The sequence below is a fragment of the Lissotriton helveticus genome, chromosome 3_1 (genome assembly GCF_964261635.1).
Source record: "Lissotriton helveticus chromosome 3_1, aLisHel1.1, whole genome shotgun sequence".
In the NCBI taxonomy this organism is placed as follows: Eukaryota; Metazoa; Chordata; class Amphibia; order Caudata; family Salamandridae; genus Lissotriton; species Lissotriton helveticus.
In genome coordinates, this window is record NC_136061.1 from 292,239,195 (window position 1) to 292,257,857 (window position 18,663).

Below are 18,663 nucleotides of genomic sequence, written 5' to 3' on the forward strand. Positions count from 1 at the left end.
CCTAGCAGACATGCAAAGACTAAACATCACCCTAAGAGAAGTACAAGAGTGGCTGTCCCGAAACCATCTGAAACTAAATCAAAACAAAACGGAAATTATTCTCCTAGCCAGCAAGGAAAAGACCCCGCAAGTCAGGGAATGGTTAAAGGCTATTGATGCTCTAGGCTGCACTCTCATCCCAGCAGACTCAGTGAAGTCATTGGGTATCACTCTGGACCCTAACTTGGATATGATTAAACACATCAAGAGCACCGCAAAAGGTGCCTTCTTCAACCTAAAGCTATTAAGTAAAATCAAACCCTTCATACCACCAACGGACCTCAAACAAGCCACACAGTCCCTTGTCCTATCCAGATTAGACTACGGGATCGCCACCCTCACAGGCACGGCTAAACTACACCTGGCTCCACTTAGAACAACACTAAATGCAGCAGCCAGAATGGTGTTGGGAGTGAAGAAATATGAACACATCACTCCCGCGCTAACTGAACTCAAGTGGCTCCCAGTAGAAATGCGAGCTAATTTCAGAACCGCCTACCTCACACACAAAGCTCTACACACTGGCAAACCCACCTATCTAGCTGCCAAACTCAAGAAAGCGGGACAGACAAGAAACCTCAGAAGCACCAACTCTCTGCTTCTCATCCCTCCGAAAACCTGCAAACAAAAGACTATCTAGGTCCTTCACCGGAAATGCACCCAAAATCTGGAATGCCATTCCCATACATATTAGGACGAACTCTTCCTATAGAGCCTTCAAGAGCCAGCTCAAAACGCTCTTCCTCAATCAAATCCTCACAAAGTAAAAACGGATCCTCTAACTCCCGACCATAAGACCCAGAAACTACGTCAAAGCCTCTCCTGCCATCACTTCCCCTATATTTGGAACATTACTCCCCCTTACCTGAACATCAAACTCTCTACTCTACTTCGATTACTACCAGACGATTACAGATTAATGAACCTCCTTAGACCTTCGACTCACTATTTACCTGGGCACTCTTGGTGTAATAATCTGTTTATAACAATGTAATCTGTTTATAACAATGTTGTAAAGCGCTCCGATACCTCCGGGTCTGGCTAACGCTATAGAAAACACCAACAAAAAAAATAATAATAATAAATAAATAAATAGTTTTTGGTGCGGTACTACAGACAGTTGTAGCAGTGTGGTGTACCACGGTTGTCTGGCCCACGTTGGAGCAACTAGGATGAGGGTCAGAGAGTGCTGTTGTAGTTTGCGTACTACTAGTGGCATGAGTGGTAGAGGTGGAAAAGCGTACGCAAATTTGTTTGACCAGTTCATCCATATCGCATTGCCTTTGGACAGTGGGTGTGGATATCTGGCGGCGAAGCTTGGGCATTTGGCGTTTCCGTGGGTGGCAGGGAGGTCTATCTGAAGCGGTCCCCACATCTGAAAGAATGGTTGAAGAACTTGCGGATGAAGTTCCCACTCGTGGATCTGTTGTGTCTGCCGACTTAACGAATCTGCTATGGTATTTTGTACCCCTGGGACATGCTGGGCTAAGAGGAAAATGTTCTGAGGTATAGCCCACCACCATATGTTTTGTGCTAGATGAGAGTTGCAGGGAGTGTGTTCCGCCCTGTTTCTGTATGTAATACATGTCTGTCATGTTGTCCGTGCGGACTAACACAGCTTTGTTTGGTACTTGCTGTTGGAAAGCTTTCAGTGCTAGGAATGTAGCTAGTAACAGATGATTGATGTGGAGTAACTTTTGTTGCGGTGTCCACCTGCCTTGCATGGTGTGTTGCAGTAGATGCCCCCCCCCCCAGCCGGAGAGCGATGCGTCTGTTAAGATTATCTGAGGAACTGGCTCTAGGAATGGTCGCCCTTTGAAAATGTTTTTGGTGTTCCACCACTGCAGAGAGCGAGGAGTCCGACCGTCTACCAACACTAGGTCTGTTAATTGACCTTGAGCCTGGTTCCATTGACGTGATAGGCACTCTTGTAGAGGACGCATTTGAAGTCTTGCATGGGGGACTATGAAAATGCAAGACGCCATCATCCCTATGAGCTGCATGAACACTCGTGCTGGAAGGGAGTGTTGTGGCTGAAACTTTGAGAAGAGTTTGCATGCTGGCTGTCCTTGCTGGAGTGGGATAAGCTAGCGCTGTTGAGGTGTTTATTGTAGCACCGAGGTATTGTTGTACTTTGGATGGTTGCAGATGAGACTTGGCGTGGTTTATTGTGAACCCCAAATTGTGGAGCAGTTGGATCGTGGTAAGAGTGTGTTTTACACACTGGTTGTATGAGCTGGCTTTTATGAGCCAGTCGTCGAGGTACAGGAAGACATGGATGTGCTGTCTTCGTAAATGTGCTGCTGCTACTGCTAGGCACTTGGTGAATATTCTTTGTGCTGTTGTGACTCAGAATGGGAGTACTTTGAATTGATAGTGCTGCCCGTCTATTACAAATCTTAGTTCAAGTTCAAAAATTTGTATAGCGCACTACTCACCCAGAGGGTCTCAAGGCGCTTGAGGGAGGGTGGGTGTATTACTTATCGAAAAGCCAGGTTTTAAGCTGCTTTCTGAAGGAGACGTGGTTCTGTGTAAGGCGGAGGTGAGTGGGGAGAGAATTCCAGGTTTTGGCCGCTAAGTAGGAGAAGGATCTTCCTCCCATGGTGGATGCGCGGAACTGCGGCAAGGGCTTGATTGGATGATTGTAGTTGGCGGGTGGGTGTGTAGAAGGACAGTCGTGTGTTGAGGCATTCGGGTCCTAGTTCGTAGAGGGCCTTGTGTGCATGGGTGAGGAGACGGAACATTATTCTCTTATTGACGGGGAGCCAGTGGAGGTCTTTCAGGTGACCGGAGATGTGAGCTGGACGGGGGATGTCTAGTATGAGTCTGGCTGAGGCGTTTTGGATGCGTTGTAGTTTTTTCTGTAGTTTGGCTGTGGTTCCGGCGTAAAGGGTATTTCCATAATCCAGTTGGCTAGTAACCAGTGCGTGGGTGACTGTCTTTCTTGTTTCGGTGGGGATCCAACGAAAGATTTTTTTGAGCATGCGTAGGATGTTGAAGCATGAAGATGAGACGGCGTTGACTTGTCTGGTCATCGAGAGGGAGGAGTCAAGGATGAAGCCCAGGTTGCGTGCGTGATCTGTAGGTATGGGTGCAGTACCCAGGGACGGTGGCCACCATGAGTCGTCCCAGGCGGAGGGGGATGATCCTAAGATGAGGACTTCTGTTTTGTCCAAGTTTAGTTTTAAACGGCTGTTCTTCATCCATTCGGCTACTTCTTTCATTCCTTCGTGTAGATTGGTTTTGGCGGTGTTTGGGTCTTTGGTGAGGGAGAGGATCAGCTGGGTGTCGTCTGCGTAGGAGATGATCTTGAGGTTGTGTTGTCGCGCGATGGATGCGAGGGGACTCATGTAAACGTTGAAGAGGGTGGGACTGAGTGATGATCCTTGTGGTACGCCGCAGATGACTTCGGTGGCCTCTGATTTGAATGGGGGGAGGCGGTCTCTCTGGGTTCTTCCGGCGAGGAATGAGATGATCCAGTCTAAAGCATTTCCTTGTATTCCGACGTTGCTGAGGCGTTGTATGAGGGTGCTATGACAGACTGTCGAAAGCGGCGGAGAGGTCAAGTAGGATTAGGGCAACTGTTTATCCATTGTCCAGTAGCGTTCGGATGTCGTCTGTAGCAGCTATGAGGGCGGTTTTGGTGCTGTGTTTGGCTCGGAAGCCGGACTGTGAGGGGTCGAGGCAGTTGTTGGACTCAAGGAAGGCGGCGAGCTGATTGACGGCTGAGATACTTCCTGTGAGCTTTGTGAATGGGAATATAGAAGTATGCCTCCTTGAGATCTAGAGTAGCAAGGAAGTAGTTTTGTAACAGGAGAGGAAGGACTTGGAGTGTGACCATGTGAAAATGGTCTGACTGTATGTATATGTTTAGCGGTCTGAGGTCTAGAATAGGCCTTAGAGAGCCATCCTTCTTTGGGATGAGAAAGTATAGGGAGTAAACCCCCTTGTTTTGTTGGTGCAGAGGAACTGGTTCTAGGGCACTTTTTTTCTAGCAAAGATATTACTTCATACTTTAACAGTGATAGATGTTCTTGTGACATTTGACGCTGTTTGGGTGGTATGTTTGGGGGGGGGGGGAGGGGTAGATGTTTGTTCTAGAAAGTGATGTGATGTTGGTCCAGGCAGGAAGGAATTGTCGCAGTCTTCCCCCCCACAGGAGTGGAATATTGGGGGGGGGAGGGGGAGGAAAGTCATTGGGTAGGGGTGGAGGCAGGGCGGGAGTTGTTGGTTTTGCCTCTGCCTTTGTTATTACCCCTGTAACCCCCTCTCTGGTAGCCCCTAGTGAATGTGGATTGGCTAGGGGTCTTGTAGGAAGTGGAGGGGCTTTCGGGAAGAGTAGCCTCTTGCGTTGCCACTATATGATGAGCGACGAAAAGAACGTCTGGGAGCTTGCAGCTGCAAGGCTCCCATAGATTTGGCTGTGTTGGTGTCTTTTTTTCATTTTCTCTAAAGACACATCGACATTAGGGCCAAATAAATGTGTTTCATCAAATGGCTGATTGAGAATGGAATTGTGTACCTCCGGTTTAAAACCTGAAATACGTAGCCATGTATGTCTACGCAAAAGGGTACTGGTATTGATTGACCTTGAGGCAGTATCTGCAGCATCTAGGGCACAACGAATGGAAGTATTAGTAATATTTTTTCCTTCATGTAGGAGTTCATTGGCCCTATTCTTATACTTGTCTGGTAGATGCTGCATTATGGACTCCAGTTCCTCATAATGTGCCCTGTCATATCTTGCCAACAACGCTTGAGTAGTGGCAATGCGCCATATGTTAGCTGCCTGTGACGCTGTACGCTTACCAGAGGTGTCAAGGAGTTTAGATTCCTTATCTGGTGGTGAGGCTTCACCTGATGTCTGTGAAGTAGCACGTTTACGTGCATTGGATACTACTAAAGAATCTAATGGTGCTGGACCTCTAATGTACACGGAGTCTGTAGGGCCAGCTTTGTATTTTTTCTCAATGCGAGGGTTGAGGACCCGAGCCCTGACAGGATCTTTAAATACCTCTGTTGCGTGCTTAATGACCCCTTTAAGCATTGGCTAAATGGCAGTAGACATTTGTGTATTATCAAAAGTGTCCAATAGGAAATCTTTCTCCACAGTATCGGTGTGTAAGTCAACCCCATGGTACTGGGAAACTCTTTGGACTAGTAGGTTAAAACCTATAGTGTCCTCTGGTGGGGAAGGCCTGGAAGGATATACATCATCTTGGGGGACATAAGGCACATCAGGGGTGTTATAATCATCCCATGGGTTAGGTGACTGAGGGGGACTATTGGTCCCCGCTGGGTCATGTGCACCCCCACCTGTGTCATCAGTCTGTATCTACATCATCATCTGGATTAGTGGATGGTGTAGGTGGAGGAGGTGTAGGAGGAGGAACAGTATGGGGAGGTGGTGGAGAAGGGACCCTTAATGGAGAGGTTGCAATGTCTCTCTTCTTTGGAGGAGGAGGAGGTGCAGGCGCCTCTAGTGGTCTCTTGAGCTAAGAGCTAGTTGGCCAGTTTTAGGAACCTTTACAAGAGTCTTTTGAGTAAGATCTGGTATCAAAAGCTCTTCTGTGTCTGGCAGATCCTTCGGCGTTGAAGTTTTCGGTTCCGGAGGTTTCTTCGGCACCGACTTGGTAGCTGGTCTAGAGTCTTTTGCTTTGAAGTATGACCTTTTGAAATGTCTTTTACCGGTACGTGTTTTTTCGGCTCTGGGTGTTTTTTCGGCTCCGAAGCGTGTGAGTCGGGACCTTTAGGTTGTTTTTTACTCGGCTCTGAGTGCGGTTTTGGCATCGATGAGCCGGTGCCAGCCTTCGGCGCCGAGTGCTTAGGTGTCGGAGCAGCGGTCAGCGTGGTTGAGGAAGAAGGCTTCTTTTTCGGTGTCGGTATGGGATCGGCACCGGGAATAGGCTGACTCGAGCCCGAGCCACCTGAAGGCTTAATAGGCTTCTTTGCCGAGCCCGAAGGCAGGGCGTGGGAAGCAGTCTCTTGGTGTGCACCCAGGTCCGAAGGTGAGGGTGCGACAAAGCCTTTTTTTGAGGGTGTTGAGGAAGGGTTGGGGTCGATGGTCTTACTTATGACCAGTTGAGCTGGAGTGATGTCCTCGACGTCTGAGTCTTCGGCATCAGAGGAGCTGGCACGTTCTTAGGCCAGCTGGTGTTCTGGCACGTCGATGCCTTCTTCAAAGATGTCGTCGGGAATCGATGCTGACGAGCGAGCCATTGTTCTTCGAGCTCGTCGGTCCCGAATCGTCTTTTTGGAGCAGAAAGAGGCACAGGCAGAACAGTCTTTGGCCTCGTGCTCCGGTGAGAGGCAAAGGTTACACACCTCATGTAGATCTGTGTGGGGAAACTTCAACCCATATTAAGGACACTTCTTGAATGGCGTCCTTTCCATGAGCCAGAGAGTAAGGTCTAGGTAGGCCCGAGGGCCTTAGTCGACGACCGGAATCGAAGACTTCGAAGTGGTGAAAAATCACATCGATGTGGAGCACGATCGAAACAATACCGTCGAACTGGATGAGGATTGCGCGCCGAAGGAAATTAAGTTCGGAGCGCAGGAAACACATCCGGGCTCGATGGCGGAAAAAACCCAATCTGAGGATGGAGACGATGCCCATGCGCAATGTGGTCCAAAGGAGGAGTCACCTATCTCGTGACTTCCAAATAACTTTTCAGGACAACAACAAACTACAAACATCTAGGCCCAACACTAGGTGGCGATCTATGCACAGTGCGTAATCTGAAGCTCATATGCCTCGAACAGAAGGTGCCGATGGTTCGATTCCCAGTGGCTTTAGAACAGGTGGAAAACATTTGAGTCTCAAAGTGCAACCATTTTTTACCACTAAGAGTACATCTTTGGCCATGTTTGTCCAATCTGAAGTTTTTGATAGATGCTCTTCCCCTATCGGACTAGGTAACAGTGAGTAGGAAGACACTGCCCTGTATTTGACATAGTTTTCCCTGTTGCTGGTGGATGGTGTTGATTTCCATCTCTTGACAATCTTCTTTGTCTGAACCAAGAACTTGACGTTAGCACTGCCCTTGCGTCTGTTTCGCCCATTAGGCTGACAATTGATACGTTGTCCCTGCTGTAACTTTCAATGAGGTGGGTGGTAGTCTTTTTCTCTTAGCCTACTGCTTTCATAATATACGCCAGAGGCCTTCATTTTCTATCTGATCATGATGGTGGTGGTAACTGAAGTGAGAAGAAGCAGAGAGCGAAAGGCTAATAATTTCTGATGTGCATCAGCTCTCGGTCCAGTTAGCATCATCCAAGAGGCACGCCTCAAACAAAGGCCATGGCAGGAGCTGTATGCAGACATTAAAAACGTTGAGCAGCACTGATTTTATTTGAGACTCATTTCCCGTTAAAGGCTACTTCACGGAAGTTGTCTCTATTCACTACCTTAATTCTAATTTAAAGTCAACAGTGTTCCATCGTTGCAGTTTTAACTAGCAGCAAGTTCCTCAAGGGCCGACACATTGAAATCAGACCTACCAGAGTTCCTGGGCGCGCCCCAACTGAGGACGCTTGGAACGGCAGCAGACGAGTTCACCCAGGCAGCCCTGGCAGAGTTCCTCACATGCAATCGCTCTCCTGAACCAACGGGAGGGTCTTTGCGGTTCCACCTGCGGGGTAAGTATCTAATCAATCTCTCGGTGGTGCCTGATGCGATGATCCTGATGCGGGTTCCTTACAAGGGTGATGGTGCGCAGGTTTTCCCACACCATCCTCACTATTCCGGCTGTGGTTGCCTATCGGGTCATAATACATGATGCTTCTGGTGACTCCTTCTGGCATACGGAGTCACTGCATCTTCACAATACACAGGCTCCAACCCGTTTGGCACAGTGAAGTCCTTGGCAGCAGCCCCTCCTGAAATACGGGGGTCACAGCTCCCTACAGCACAAGTCTACGGTCCTTCTGCATTGCAGTCTTTTCACGGTAGCCCCTCATGGCATATGGCAGTCGCTGACTCAACTACGCACTGGCTATGGCTCGATACGTGCAGTGCAACACTGCTCAATTCATGGCGGCCCTTCTCTAGCATACAGGGGTTGTTGACTTTGTCCTGCACATGGGCAACATCTTGATTGGTGTAACAGCAGTTTCCTCACACCTTGCAAAGGGAATAAACTCAAAAGAGCTTCCCACTGGACCTCGCTCCCTCCACTCTCCTCTTCCTCATAGGACACTGGTCTTGGCAAGCAAGCAGATGCTGGTACTCTAGGCTCCAGGGCGGGTGGTGTTAGATTCCCTGGGTGACGTCTCCTCACCCAGCAGGAAGACTAGCAGGCCCCCAGTCCTGGTCACAAGTAGGAGTTTCGAAGAGCTTCATCTCCTCACAGATCCAGTGTGGCTGGTTGGCACATGACAAATTGTGGGGTCTTATAATCCATTTGCAGACACCATATGTTATTTAGGGTCCGAGTCATTGAAGTTTTATGTTGGGGATCTGCTTCTTTTTAAGTATCCACTTCTCTGCTTTATCTTCCTCTGAAAAGCAGTTGGTCACAGAAGGAGCAACTCCGAAGAGGATAGCCCCACAACATACTATGAGAATGACAAGTTCATACTTGGATGCCAGCCACAGAGATGTGTAGCAAATAGCCCGTGGTTTCAGCCCTAATCTTTATGATTCTCTTATCAGACCCATCTCCTTCCTGAAATGTGCCAGGCCTCCTCCATGTGACCTCTCGCTGAAAAAAGAGCACCCTTTAAAGATCACAGGGGAAGTCTCTCTCTCCCCTGTCCAGTATGTGTCCAACCCAGCTTACAGAAAAGTCCAGGACAGCAGCAATGCACAAATCTGTCTAGAGGGATTTCTCTACCTCCTCTCTGTTTCGCCATGTAGGCCTGTGTCTCACAAAAGGGAACCAAGGGCCCTCCATGTATTGTATCATCCACAGGGACACATACACCCAGTGCACGTATACAACCTACACACTGTACAGCACTGTATCCTTCAGGTACTGTACTACTCACAGGCACATATACATCCAGCACATTTTTTCCATGCAAGCACTGCACCCTCTATGGATTGTATCACTCATGGGCACACAGCACATGTACTCACCATGCAGGCACCGATTTTTTATAAAGCACATTAGTGCTGGCCATTTCATAGCGGATTTTTAATAATGATTTTTAGCTATGATGTTCATCTGTGCAGTAGAACTCAAAATCATTGCCAAAACAAATACTCCTCAAAGGTGCAACCGAATGGCTTTGACATTCTTGTTTTTTTTTTTTTTAATAATGAGTTCAACATCCGTTCGGAGTTGTTCTAGCTTAAGTTCATAGACTTCGATAATGTCTGCCGCTCCCTGGAAAGAGCGGTATTCGTTGTCCTGTTGGCGTCATTGATGTCCTGGGACATCAACAATTTCTAAAACAAACACTAATGGGCTTGCTATGCAACCTCAAGGATCAAAGTAAGTCAGTCAAAATCGAGTCTGAGGTATAGCCAGTAGGTCACCATGAGGACAAGGGCATTAACCTGTCTGAGTGACAAAAGTTTCTGATCACACGAGAATCACGCTCTGATCCACAATAATTGACTGGAAAAAACATGGTTAGTATTGAATATGCTACTTACCAGTATGCATCTGTTCTTGGCATGTAGGGCTGCTGACATTCATATCTATAGCATAGATCGCTGCCTAGTGTTGGGTCCGGATGATTGCACATTGTTGTCCTGGAAGAGTCTTCGAAGTATCACGAGATAGGTGGCTCCTCCCCTGGACTACAGTGCGCATGGGCATCGACTCCATCCCCAGATTGTTTTTAGCCATTGTGGCAAAGATGGAGTGTAATAGTGTAAGCGATGGCCATGCTAAGAGTAAGTGTTAAAAAGTCTGCAGCCGGGGAGGAGGGCGGGCGATATGAATGTCAGCAGCCCTACATGCCAAGAACAGATGCATACTGGTAAGTAGCATATTCAGTTCGAGGCATGTGGGCTGCTGAATTCATATCTATAGCATAGAATACATAGCAGTCCCTCCATTAACGGCGGCCGCCTGTGCCAGCTGCAGAAGTCTGAAAAAGCGTTTTAAGAACAGCCTGCCCTACAGCTGCTTAGAGTGCACATCTACACAGTAATGTTTAGTAAATGTGTGTGGTGTAGACCATGTGGCTGCTCTACAAATATCTTCCAAAGGGATATTACCAAGGAAAGCCATAGAGGCCCCCAACTTTCGGGTGGAGTGGGCTCTTGGAGGGACCGTTAAAGTGCGCTTAGCCTTGTGATAGCAAATCTGAATGCACTTAACGATCCACCTGGCTATACCTGCTTTGGAAATGGGGTTGCCTTTGTGCTGGGCTGAGAAGGCAACAAAGAGTTGTTGTGTTTTCCTAAAGTCTTTGGTCCTATCGATGTAGTACATCCAGGCTCGTTTGACATCAAGAGTGTGGAGCATTCTTTCGGCAACTGTTTCTGGGTTTTGAAAGAATGCGGGCAGTTCAATGGTCTGATTGACATGGAACTGCGAAACCACTTTAGGAAGAAATTTAGGGTTAGTGCGCAGCACCACCCTGTTGGAGTGAATTTGAATGAATGGCTCTTGTACAGTGTGCGCTTGTAGCTCACTAACACGTCGCAGAGACGTAATGGCAATGAGAAAAGCCACTTTCCATGTCAAGAACTGAATCTCATGAATGTAGAGGCTCAAAAGGTGGGCCCATCAACCTGGTGAGGACCACATTGAGGTTCCATACAGGAGCCGGCGGGGTCCTGGGAGGGATGACCCGCTTCAGGCCTTCTAGGAAGGCTTTAATGGCAGGCACTCTGAAGACGGAGAGATGCTGCCTGTTCTGGAGATAAGCCGCTATAGCGGGTAATTGTATCCTGATGGAAGCGTATGCTAGATTGCATTTGTAAAGATGTAACAAATAGCAGATGATGTTGGGAGTGGATGCATCTAGGGGATTGATGTTGTGTGTAGCACAGTAAATGACAAATCGCTTCCATTTTGCTGCATAGCAGGCTCTGGTGGTGGGCTTTCTTGCCTCCTGTATGATATCCATGCATTCAGGAGGCAAGTCAAGGTAGCCAAACTCTAAGACTTCAGGAGCCAGATCGCCAGGTTGAGCTGTTGCGGATCTGGATGCTGAATGTCGCCATGGCTCTGCGTCAAAAGCTTGGGCGTGAGGTGTAGCCTTTGATGCGGTACCACAGAGAGTTCCAGAAACGTGGTGTACCATGGCTGGCGTGCCCACGTTGGAGCAACCAGGATGAGAGTCATCGAGTGTTGCTTTAGCTTTCTTGCCACCAGCGGTATGAGAGGTGCTGGGGGAAAAGCGTACGCAAATCTGCCTGACCAGTTCATCCATATCGCATTGCCTTGCCACTGTGGGTGAGGGAACCTGGTGGCAAAGCTTTGGCATTTTGCGTTTTCCCTTGTGGCGAACAGGTCTATCTGTGGATGACCCCACTTCTGGAAGTATGGGCGGAGTACTGATGGATGTATCTCCCACTCGTGCATCTGGTGGCTGTACCTGCTGAGCAGGTCCGCCATCTGATTGTCCATGCCTGGGAGGTGTTCCGCCATGAGGAAGATGTTCCTTTGAATGGCCCACTTCCACATGCTCTGAGCCAGATGAGACAACTGTGGAGAGTGTGTACCTCCCTGCTTCTGGATGTAGTACATGGCTGTCATGTTGTCCGTCCGGATCAACACGACCTTGTTGCACAGATGTACTTTGAATGCTTTCAGTGCCATGAAGATTGCCATCAGTTCTAGGTAGTTGATGTGCATCTTCTTTTGCTGTATTGTCCATAGTCCCTGCACTGTGTAGTGGAGTACATGAGCTCCCCATCCCTGGAGAGACGCGTCCGCCATCAGGATGATCTGTGGGACAGGCTCTTGGAACGGTCAGCCCTTGCAAAGGTTGTGTGGATTCCACCAATGCAGAGAGTTGTATGCCCGACCGGTGACCAACACTAGGTCTTTCAACTGTCCCTGAGCCTGATTCCACTGATGCGCTAAGCATTCCTGGAGCGGACGCATATGTAACCTCGCGTGCGGGACTATGAAAATGCAGGAGGCCATCATGCCTATCAACTGCATGAACACACTCGCAGGAAGCGAGTGTTGCGGTTGGAACTGTTGGATTAGCGACTGGATGTTGTTGATCCGCGCTGAAGTTGGCTGAGCCGTGGCTGCCAGAGTATTGATCGTTGCACCTAGATATTGCCGCACATGGGCTGGCTGAAGGTGCGACTTTGGATAGTTCAGGGAGAACCCCAGACTGTGAAGAAGGTGAATGGTGTGGGACATGTCGGCGGCGCACTGGTGGGCCAACTTTGCCTGAACCAGCCAGTCGTCCAGATAAGGGTAGACATGGATGTGTTGTCTCCTTAGGTGCGCCGCTACTGTCGCTAGACATTTGGTGAACACTCTGGGGGCCGTGGTCACTCCGAAAGGAAGGACCTTGAATTGATAATGCCGATTATGAATGGTGAATCTGAGGTATTTTTTGTGTGATGGATGGAGTGGAATGTGGAAGTAAGCATCCTTGAGGTCTAAGGTTGCGAGGAAGTCTCCCTGATTGAGGAGCGGAAGAACCTGTTGCAGCGTTAGCATGTGGAAGTGTTCTGAGAGAATGTACTGGTTTAGGGGCCTGAGGTCTAGAATAGGCCTGAGGGACCCGTCCTTCAGGATTAAGAAGTACAGGGAGTACACCCCTGTGCCTTCCTCCTCCACTGGCAAGAGCTCTATAGCGCCCTTTTACAGCATGACGAGAACCTCCTGCTGCAATAAGTGCAAATGCTCTGTGGACATAGGACGGTGTTTTGGTGGTATGTTGGGTGGAGTGGATGAGAGTTTCAAACAATAGCCGTACTGGATAAGTTTCCTGACCCACCTGTCTGTGGTGATGGTTTTCCAGACTGGCAGGAACCGCTGGAGCCTCCCCTCGATAGGCGTGGAATGGTCGGGGGCAGTGACAGGGCGTCACTGTTTGTTGGAGGCAGAGGAACGGGAGTTGTTGTTGCCCTTGCCTCTGCCCTTGGCGTTGTTGCCCCGATAACCTCCTCTATTCTGTTTGGGGTAAGAGGATTGCGCCCCACCTTTATTGAATTGTGTTTGCTGGGACATCTGGCCTCTGGAAACACCCCTATTGCCTGAGCGACGAAAAGTGCTCCCCCGAAACTGTTGGGATTGGAGAGCTCCCATGGACTTTGCAGTCTCGGTGTCCGTTTTTATTTTTTCCAAGGTGGTATCCACCTCAGGACCAAATAATCTGTCAGGGTTAACTGGCTGGTTGAGGATGGTAGTTTGGATCTCAGGCTTAAATCCAGAGATCCTGAGCCATGCCTGTCGTCTTAACATCACACTGGTGTTAATTGCCCTGGCTGCAGTATCGGCAACGTCCAGTGCACACTTTATTGAAGCGTTGGAGATGAGCTTCCCTTCCTGGATAAGCATCTCCGCAGCCTCCTTATATTGGTCTGGGAGATGTTGTAACAGGGTCTCTAGTGTAACGTAGTGTGCCCTGTCATAGCGCGCCAAGAGTGCCTGCGTGTTAGAGATACGCCATATATTGGCCGCCTGAGCTGCTACTCTCTTTCCCGATGCTTCTAGCACTTTGGACTCTTTGTCCGGGGGAGGAGCTTCACCAGTGGTTTGCAAATTCGCCCTCTTGCGGGCATTAGAAATGACCAGAGAGTCCAATGGCAACTGGCCCTTGATGTAAGTGGGATCGCCAGGTGCCGGTCGGTATTTCTTTTCAATTCTAGGGTTGACCACCCTTGCCCGTGTGGGCTCTTTGAAAATGTCCGCAGCATGTTAGAGGACCCCTTTCAGCATTGGGAGGGTTTTCACAGTCTTTTCAGCTGCTGAAAAAGTGTCAAAGAGGAAATCCACCTCCACAGGGTCAGCAAGGAGTTCAACGTCGTGGTTCTTAGCCGCCCTTTCAATCAAGGCATTGAATGCCGCAGAATCCTCAGTGGGAGACGTTTTGATATTGTATATTGAGGGTCGAGAGTAGGTTGCTGATCCCCCTGGTCACCTGTGTCAGCGTGGGTCGGGAATCTGTATTCCTCATCTTGATCCCCAGCATCCTCGGCATCGGAATAAGTTGGCGAGGGCGTGGCAATTCTTTGAGTCCGAGGAGTCAATGGTTCGACCAAGACTGGTGCATCAGAAGCAGGCTTTTTGCGCTTTAAAGGAATGGTATACGACTCCAAAGGCGTCGTCGCCGTAATTTTTCGCTTGTAAAGCGTAAGCTTCCCAGTGTCGGCATCGATGAAACGTTCCGACTGTTCCTCCAGTAATGGTGGTCGATGCGTCAAGCCCCCAGCCGGGAGAGTAGGCGTCGACCCCACAGCACTGTGCGTTTTCGCTTCAAACGCCGCCCGTGGTGCAAAGGCCTTCGGTGCCACCTTCTGCGGCAACGTGAAGAGGAGTGGCGTCGATGACTTGGAGGTGGGGACCGACTGTTTCGGAGCGGAAGGCGTTTTGGGGTCTTCCGCCGAGGCCTTGTCCCTGATACGCTTGAGGGAGTCCGAGACCTGCTTCGTGAATGAAGCGGACGGTTTCGCCGATACGACAGACGACCTCGGTCCAGCAACGTGGGAAGACTCGATCGTCGATGACTTTGGCTGGTCGGTCCGAGGCGTGCCCGTGTTGGTGTCCTGGGCAACCGCTTTAGGGGCACCAACCTTTGGCTCGATGCCCTTGCTGGTCTTCGGCTCGACGCCCTTTGCGGCCTTTGGTGCCGCGCCCTTGCTCGGCTTCGGCTCGACGCCCGATCCGGACTTCGGCTCAACGCCCTTGCTTGACGGAGTCTGGACGGCCTTTTTGGGCTTCAGCTCGACGCCTTTAGTCTGCTTCGGCTGGACGGATTTCACCGACTTTGCCGGGTTGACAGGCTTCTTCGGCTTGGGCTGTCCCGACACCTCGGAGGACGAGGGTGTCGACGGTGGATCAGAAGGTTTCGATTGCGCCTGAACCACTTTAGGTTGTGCGGACACCGATGGTTTCACTTTCGGTTTCGATTTCTTTAATGGCGGCTCCGTGGAAGTGACCGTAGCCGGGTCGGGAGGTGGGGCTGTGGATTTTGGTAGAAGGTCTTGGGTAAGGCCGATAGGCGATCCCTCGACCTGAGCCTTTGTAAGTGTTCGAACGGGGCATAGCTCGTCCTCTGAGCTATCTTCCATGACCCCATAGGCCTCATTGTCGTCTCCTACCTCGTCGGCGACTTCTTCTATGGGTAGGTCTTCGACATCCACTAAAGGGTCATAGTCGACTTCTTCTGCTGGAGGCGAAATCTGCAACGTCCTGTTCGTCTGCTTCTTCGCTGTCGAAGATGTCCACCGGTGCTGGGGCCGACTGCCGGGCCTCCATGCGCGCCACGCGCCGAAGCCGAATCGGTTTCTTCGAACGAAACCTGGAACAAGCCATACAGTTGGCTTCATCGTGGTCCGGCGACAGGCACTTGTTGCACACCGGGTGGACGTCGATGTGTGGGTACTTCGATCCGCACACGGGACACTTCTTGAACGGGCTCAGTTCCATGTCGCGTCGTCGAGGGTCTTGCTGCGTCGACTGGGCCTCGAGCTCCAAAGAGTTACGCGACTCCCTGGATGTTGAACTCGGAGGCAAGTCCGAACCGAACCGGGCACCGAACGCAAACAATACCGACGATAAAGAGAGAAAAAGGCCTTTTGGCCTCGAGAATTATGTCGATTCCGAACTGAGAGAACGAAAGTACATCCGAACCCAATGGCGGAAAAAAACAATCTGGGGATGGAGTTGATGCCCATGCGCACTGTAGTCCAGAGGAGGAGCCACCTATCTCGTGATACTTCGAAGACTCTTCCAGGACAACAATGTGCAATCATCCGGACCCAACACTAGGCGGCGATCTATGCTATAGATATGAATTCAGCAGCCCACATGCCTCAAACACACACTTACGCAAGGGAAAACAATGTCTGCATGTGACATAGGAATATGTGGTTACTGCATGCACAAGGCTCAATTAAAAAAGTCAGTTTCAAGTCATCCCACTATTTGGGGATGCAGTCAAAGGGTGACAGTGTGAGACAGCTAGGGCAGGGGCAATACCAAATGAACGTTGTCGTAGCTGCGTGATCGCATATGAAAATGATACAATATCTGCAATGAGCAAATAAAAGGCTCTGGTGCAATGTGAGTTTTCAGCTTACTAATTCAACAGTAGAGAAAAACTACATGTTTTGTTACGATAAGTCTTTTTAAAGTAACTCCGAAAAAAGGCAATGGGAATCTAGACCACACAAAAAATGGGCCATGTTGCTACGATTGCTTGGGAAAATTGTATGCTTTGATTGTTACAATGCATCATAACCAATTTTTTTTTTAACTCACATGGAGTCTATTAATATTACGAAGTTATTGTCTTGGCCAATTCACTACATTCAGCATGAAATGCAATTATGACAATGAAAAGGCAATCCATTCATTGATCTGTCTTACTCACACAAAGCCAAACCTTTCATGAAGAGCTTGTGCAGTGGTTATTCGATGATACAGGCAAAACTTGAACTGCAACATTAATTGCTTAGCAAGTAACAAAAATGCATGACATACCAGCAATGGTTTGAACGGTGGCTCCACCTTCCGAGCTAGGAGGTCTTCCCAATTAATATGTCTAAAGAAGGAATGTGCCTAGAAAATTTAACAGGGAGCTTGTAAACTGGCACTTATAAAATGGAAGGCAAAACAAAATAAATAAATTAGGCAGCGATATTCTACTATGTACATATAACGTAATATGGAATGTTGAAAACAACATTCCCCCCCTCCCAACAGGTAAACGCTACCAATCATACGCTTACACAGCCATTCGACACTAGATTGGACAGTAGTCTATAAAGTATTATTTTGAGATGAAAGAGGTTTACTATGAAGAAGATGGCCTTACAAAGGTGAAGGACTAAGGAATCATGCTTGAAAGATTTTGTTTTTCTTAGAACTACATTTTTAATGGAATTAAGTCACTGGTCTGTCCTCCATCTCCCCCACCCGCCAAACGATTCATCTTTAGTAGCACAAGAGCAGGTTTTCAGAGAGATTTTGCACCTTCTTAATTGGTTCAAGTTTCACATTTCAAAATCCAATCAAGGAGCATGTAAGCCGTGGAAATCTGACAACTGCTCTCTACTGCTGTAGAGCAGTCTTCACTCTACCATCAGCCTAACTTCTGAGGTTCCTATATTTGTCCCCTCATTACTGCAAACAATCCTAAAATAGCCCTTTAGAATATACCTGGACCTCTGCAGCATCGAGTACTCCAGCGCCGAGACGTGAGGCAGCATTCCTTTTTAGCAGCTAAAGAAAAAAAGACAACACATCTGGATTATTGTAACAATATTGAATTATTTAATTCACTTATGTAAATAAGCATTTTGACACGCACACTTACAGCATTCAAATGACAAACGTGAGCCAATAAAGCATGTTGCTTAAACGAAATGTACCACTAAATGCACGTTTGCAAATTAATCACTACAGTGAAGACGTCAAATTCCACACTACTACAACACAACACATTGCCTAAACTTCTAGTCTATCCCTTTACAGAGGAAGGCAACTGGTGCCACACGCACAAGGCCTAGTAATTGTTGTTTAACCCTCCGATGCTCAGGTTATGATTTAGTATTTATTTTGTATAACTACTGCACATGAATAAACAATTGCACAAACCATGCATGCAGATCCATGGAGTTCAAGATGCTATTTTATAATACGGTTTGTTTTGGGAGGGGACATACCTCACGTGACGTGAAGCTTCAAGTGGGTCAAAAAGCCCTTACGTCGCTCAACAAAAGCAATGATTTGAAGACTGGGTTAGACATATCTATCTACATGTACTTTAGACTGGGTTACGCTGATCTACATGAACTTTAGGGTTTATGTCCTGGCGTTTATAACCATATTCATTTAAGAATAGCAACAGCACTGGGGGTAAAACGTATTCAAGGAGATTGAATTACTTTAAGAGGCCCACTTGATTGTGGTCCTAGTTTTCATGTTTAAACAGATTACAGAACATAATCTGTGATGCATTAAGCAGCGTTTCTCTCATCAGTCAAGATGCACTCTGGTAATAACATTGGATTTGACCTTTACACTGAAATAGTAAATGTATGAATACTCGTTTAGTATTTTCACTACTTGTACATGAACAAGATACTTACCCTCTGTAATGCTTGCTCTGGTGGATGACACTCAGTCTAGCTGCAGATTTCTAACCTTTGTATTGTATATAAGCTTATATAGCGCAAACTGTCACCCTGCGGGTATCCTGGTGCTGCGACTTAACAGAAGGCAACAGCAAACATCAACGTGATTATCAGTTCGAAGCATTATACTCATTCCTTGGAAACAGCCAGGTTTTCAGACTTTTTTTTAAAGCATAGCAGGGAGTTAGCTTGTCGAATACTCTGGGGCAGATCATTCCATCGGCGTGATGCAGCAATACCGAATGCTCTGCCTCCAATCCTAGACTTCTTAAATCTGGTGGTCATTACCAGGTTTGCACTGGAGGAGCAAAGATTCCTCTCAGGCTTATACCAGGTAAATTTCTCCTGCAAGGGTACTGGACCCAGGCCATGTACTGCTCTAAATACAATAC

The 18,663-nt window shown here is 48.3% G+C and overlaps 1 protein-coding gene across 1 annotated transcript in view; it reads right to left on the minus strand.

Moving 5' to 3' along the window:
* Positions 1–18,663, minus strand: part of RPS6KB1 (ribosomal protein S6 kinase B1) — a 503,223-nt gene that overhangs the window by 178,683 nt on the left and 305,877 nt on the right. The window contains exons 11-12 of the mRNA XM_078679829.1: positions 17,295–17,357; positions 16,617–16,694 (exon numbers count right to left, since the gene is read on the minus strand). Of these exons, the coding sequence (XP_078535955.1) occupies positions 16,617–16,694; positions 17,295–17,357 (141 nt within the window). The remainder of the gene's footprint in view (positions 1–16,616; positions 16,695–17,294; positions 17,358–18,663) is intronic.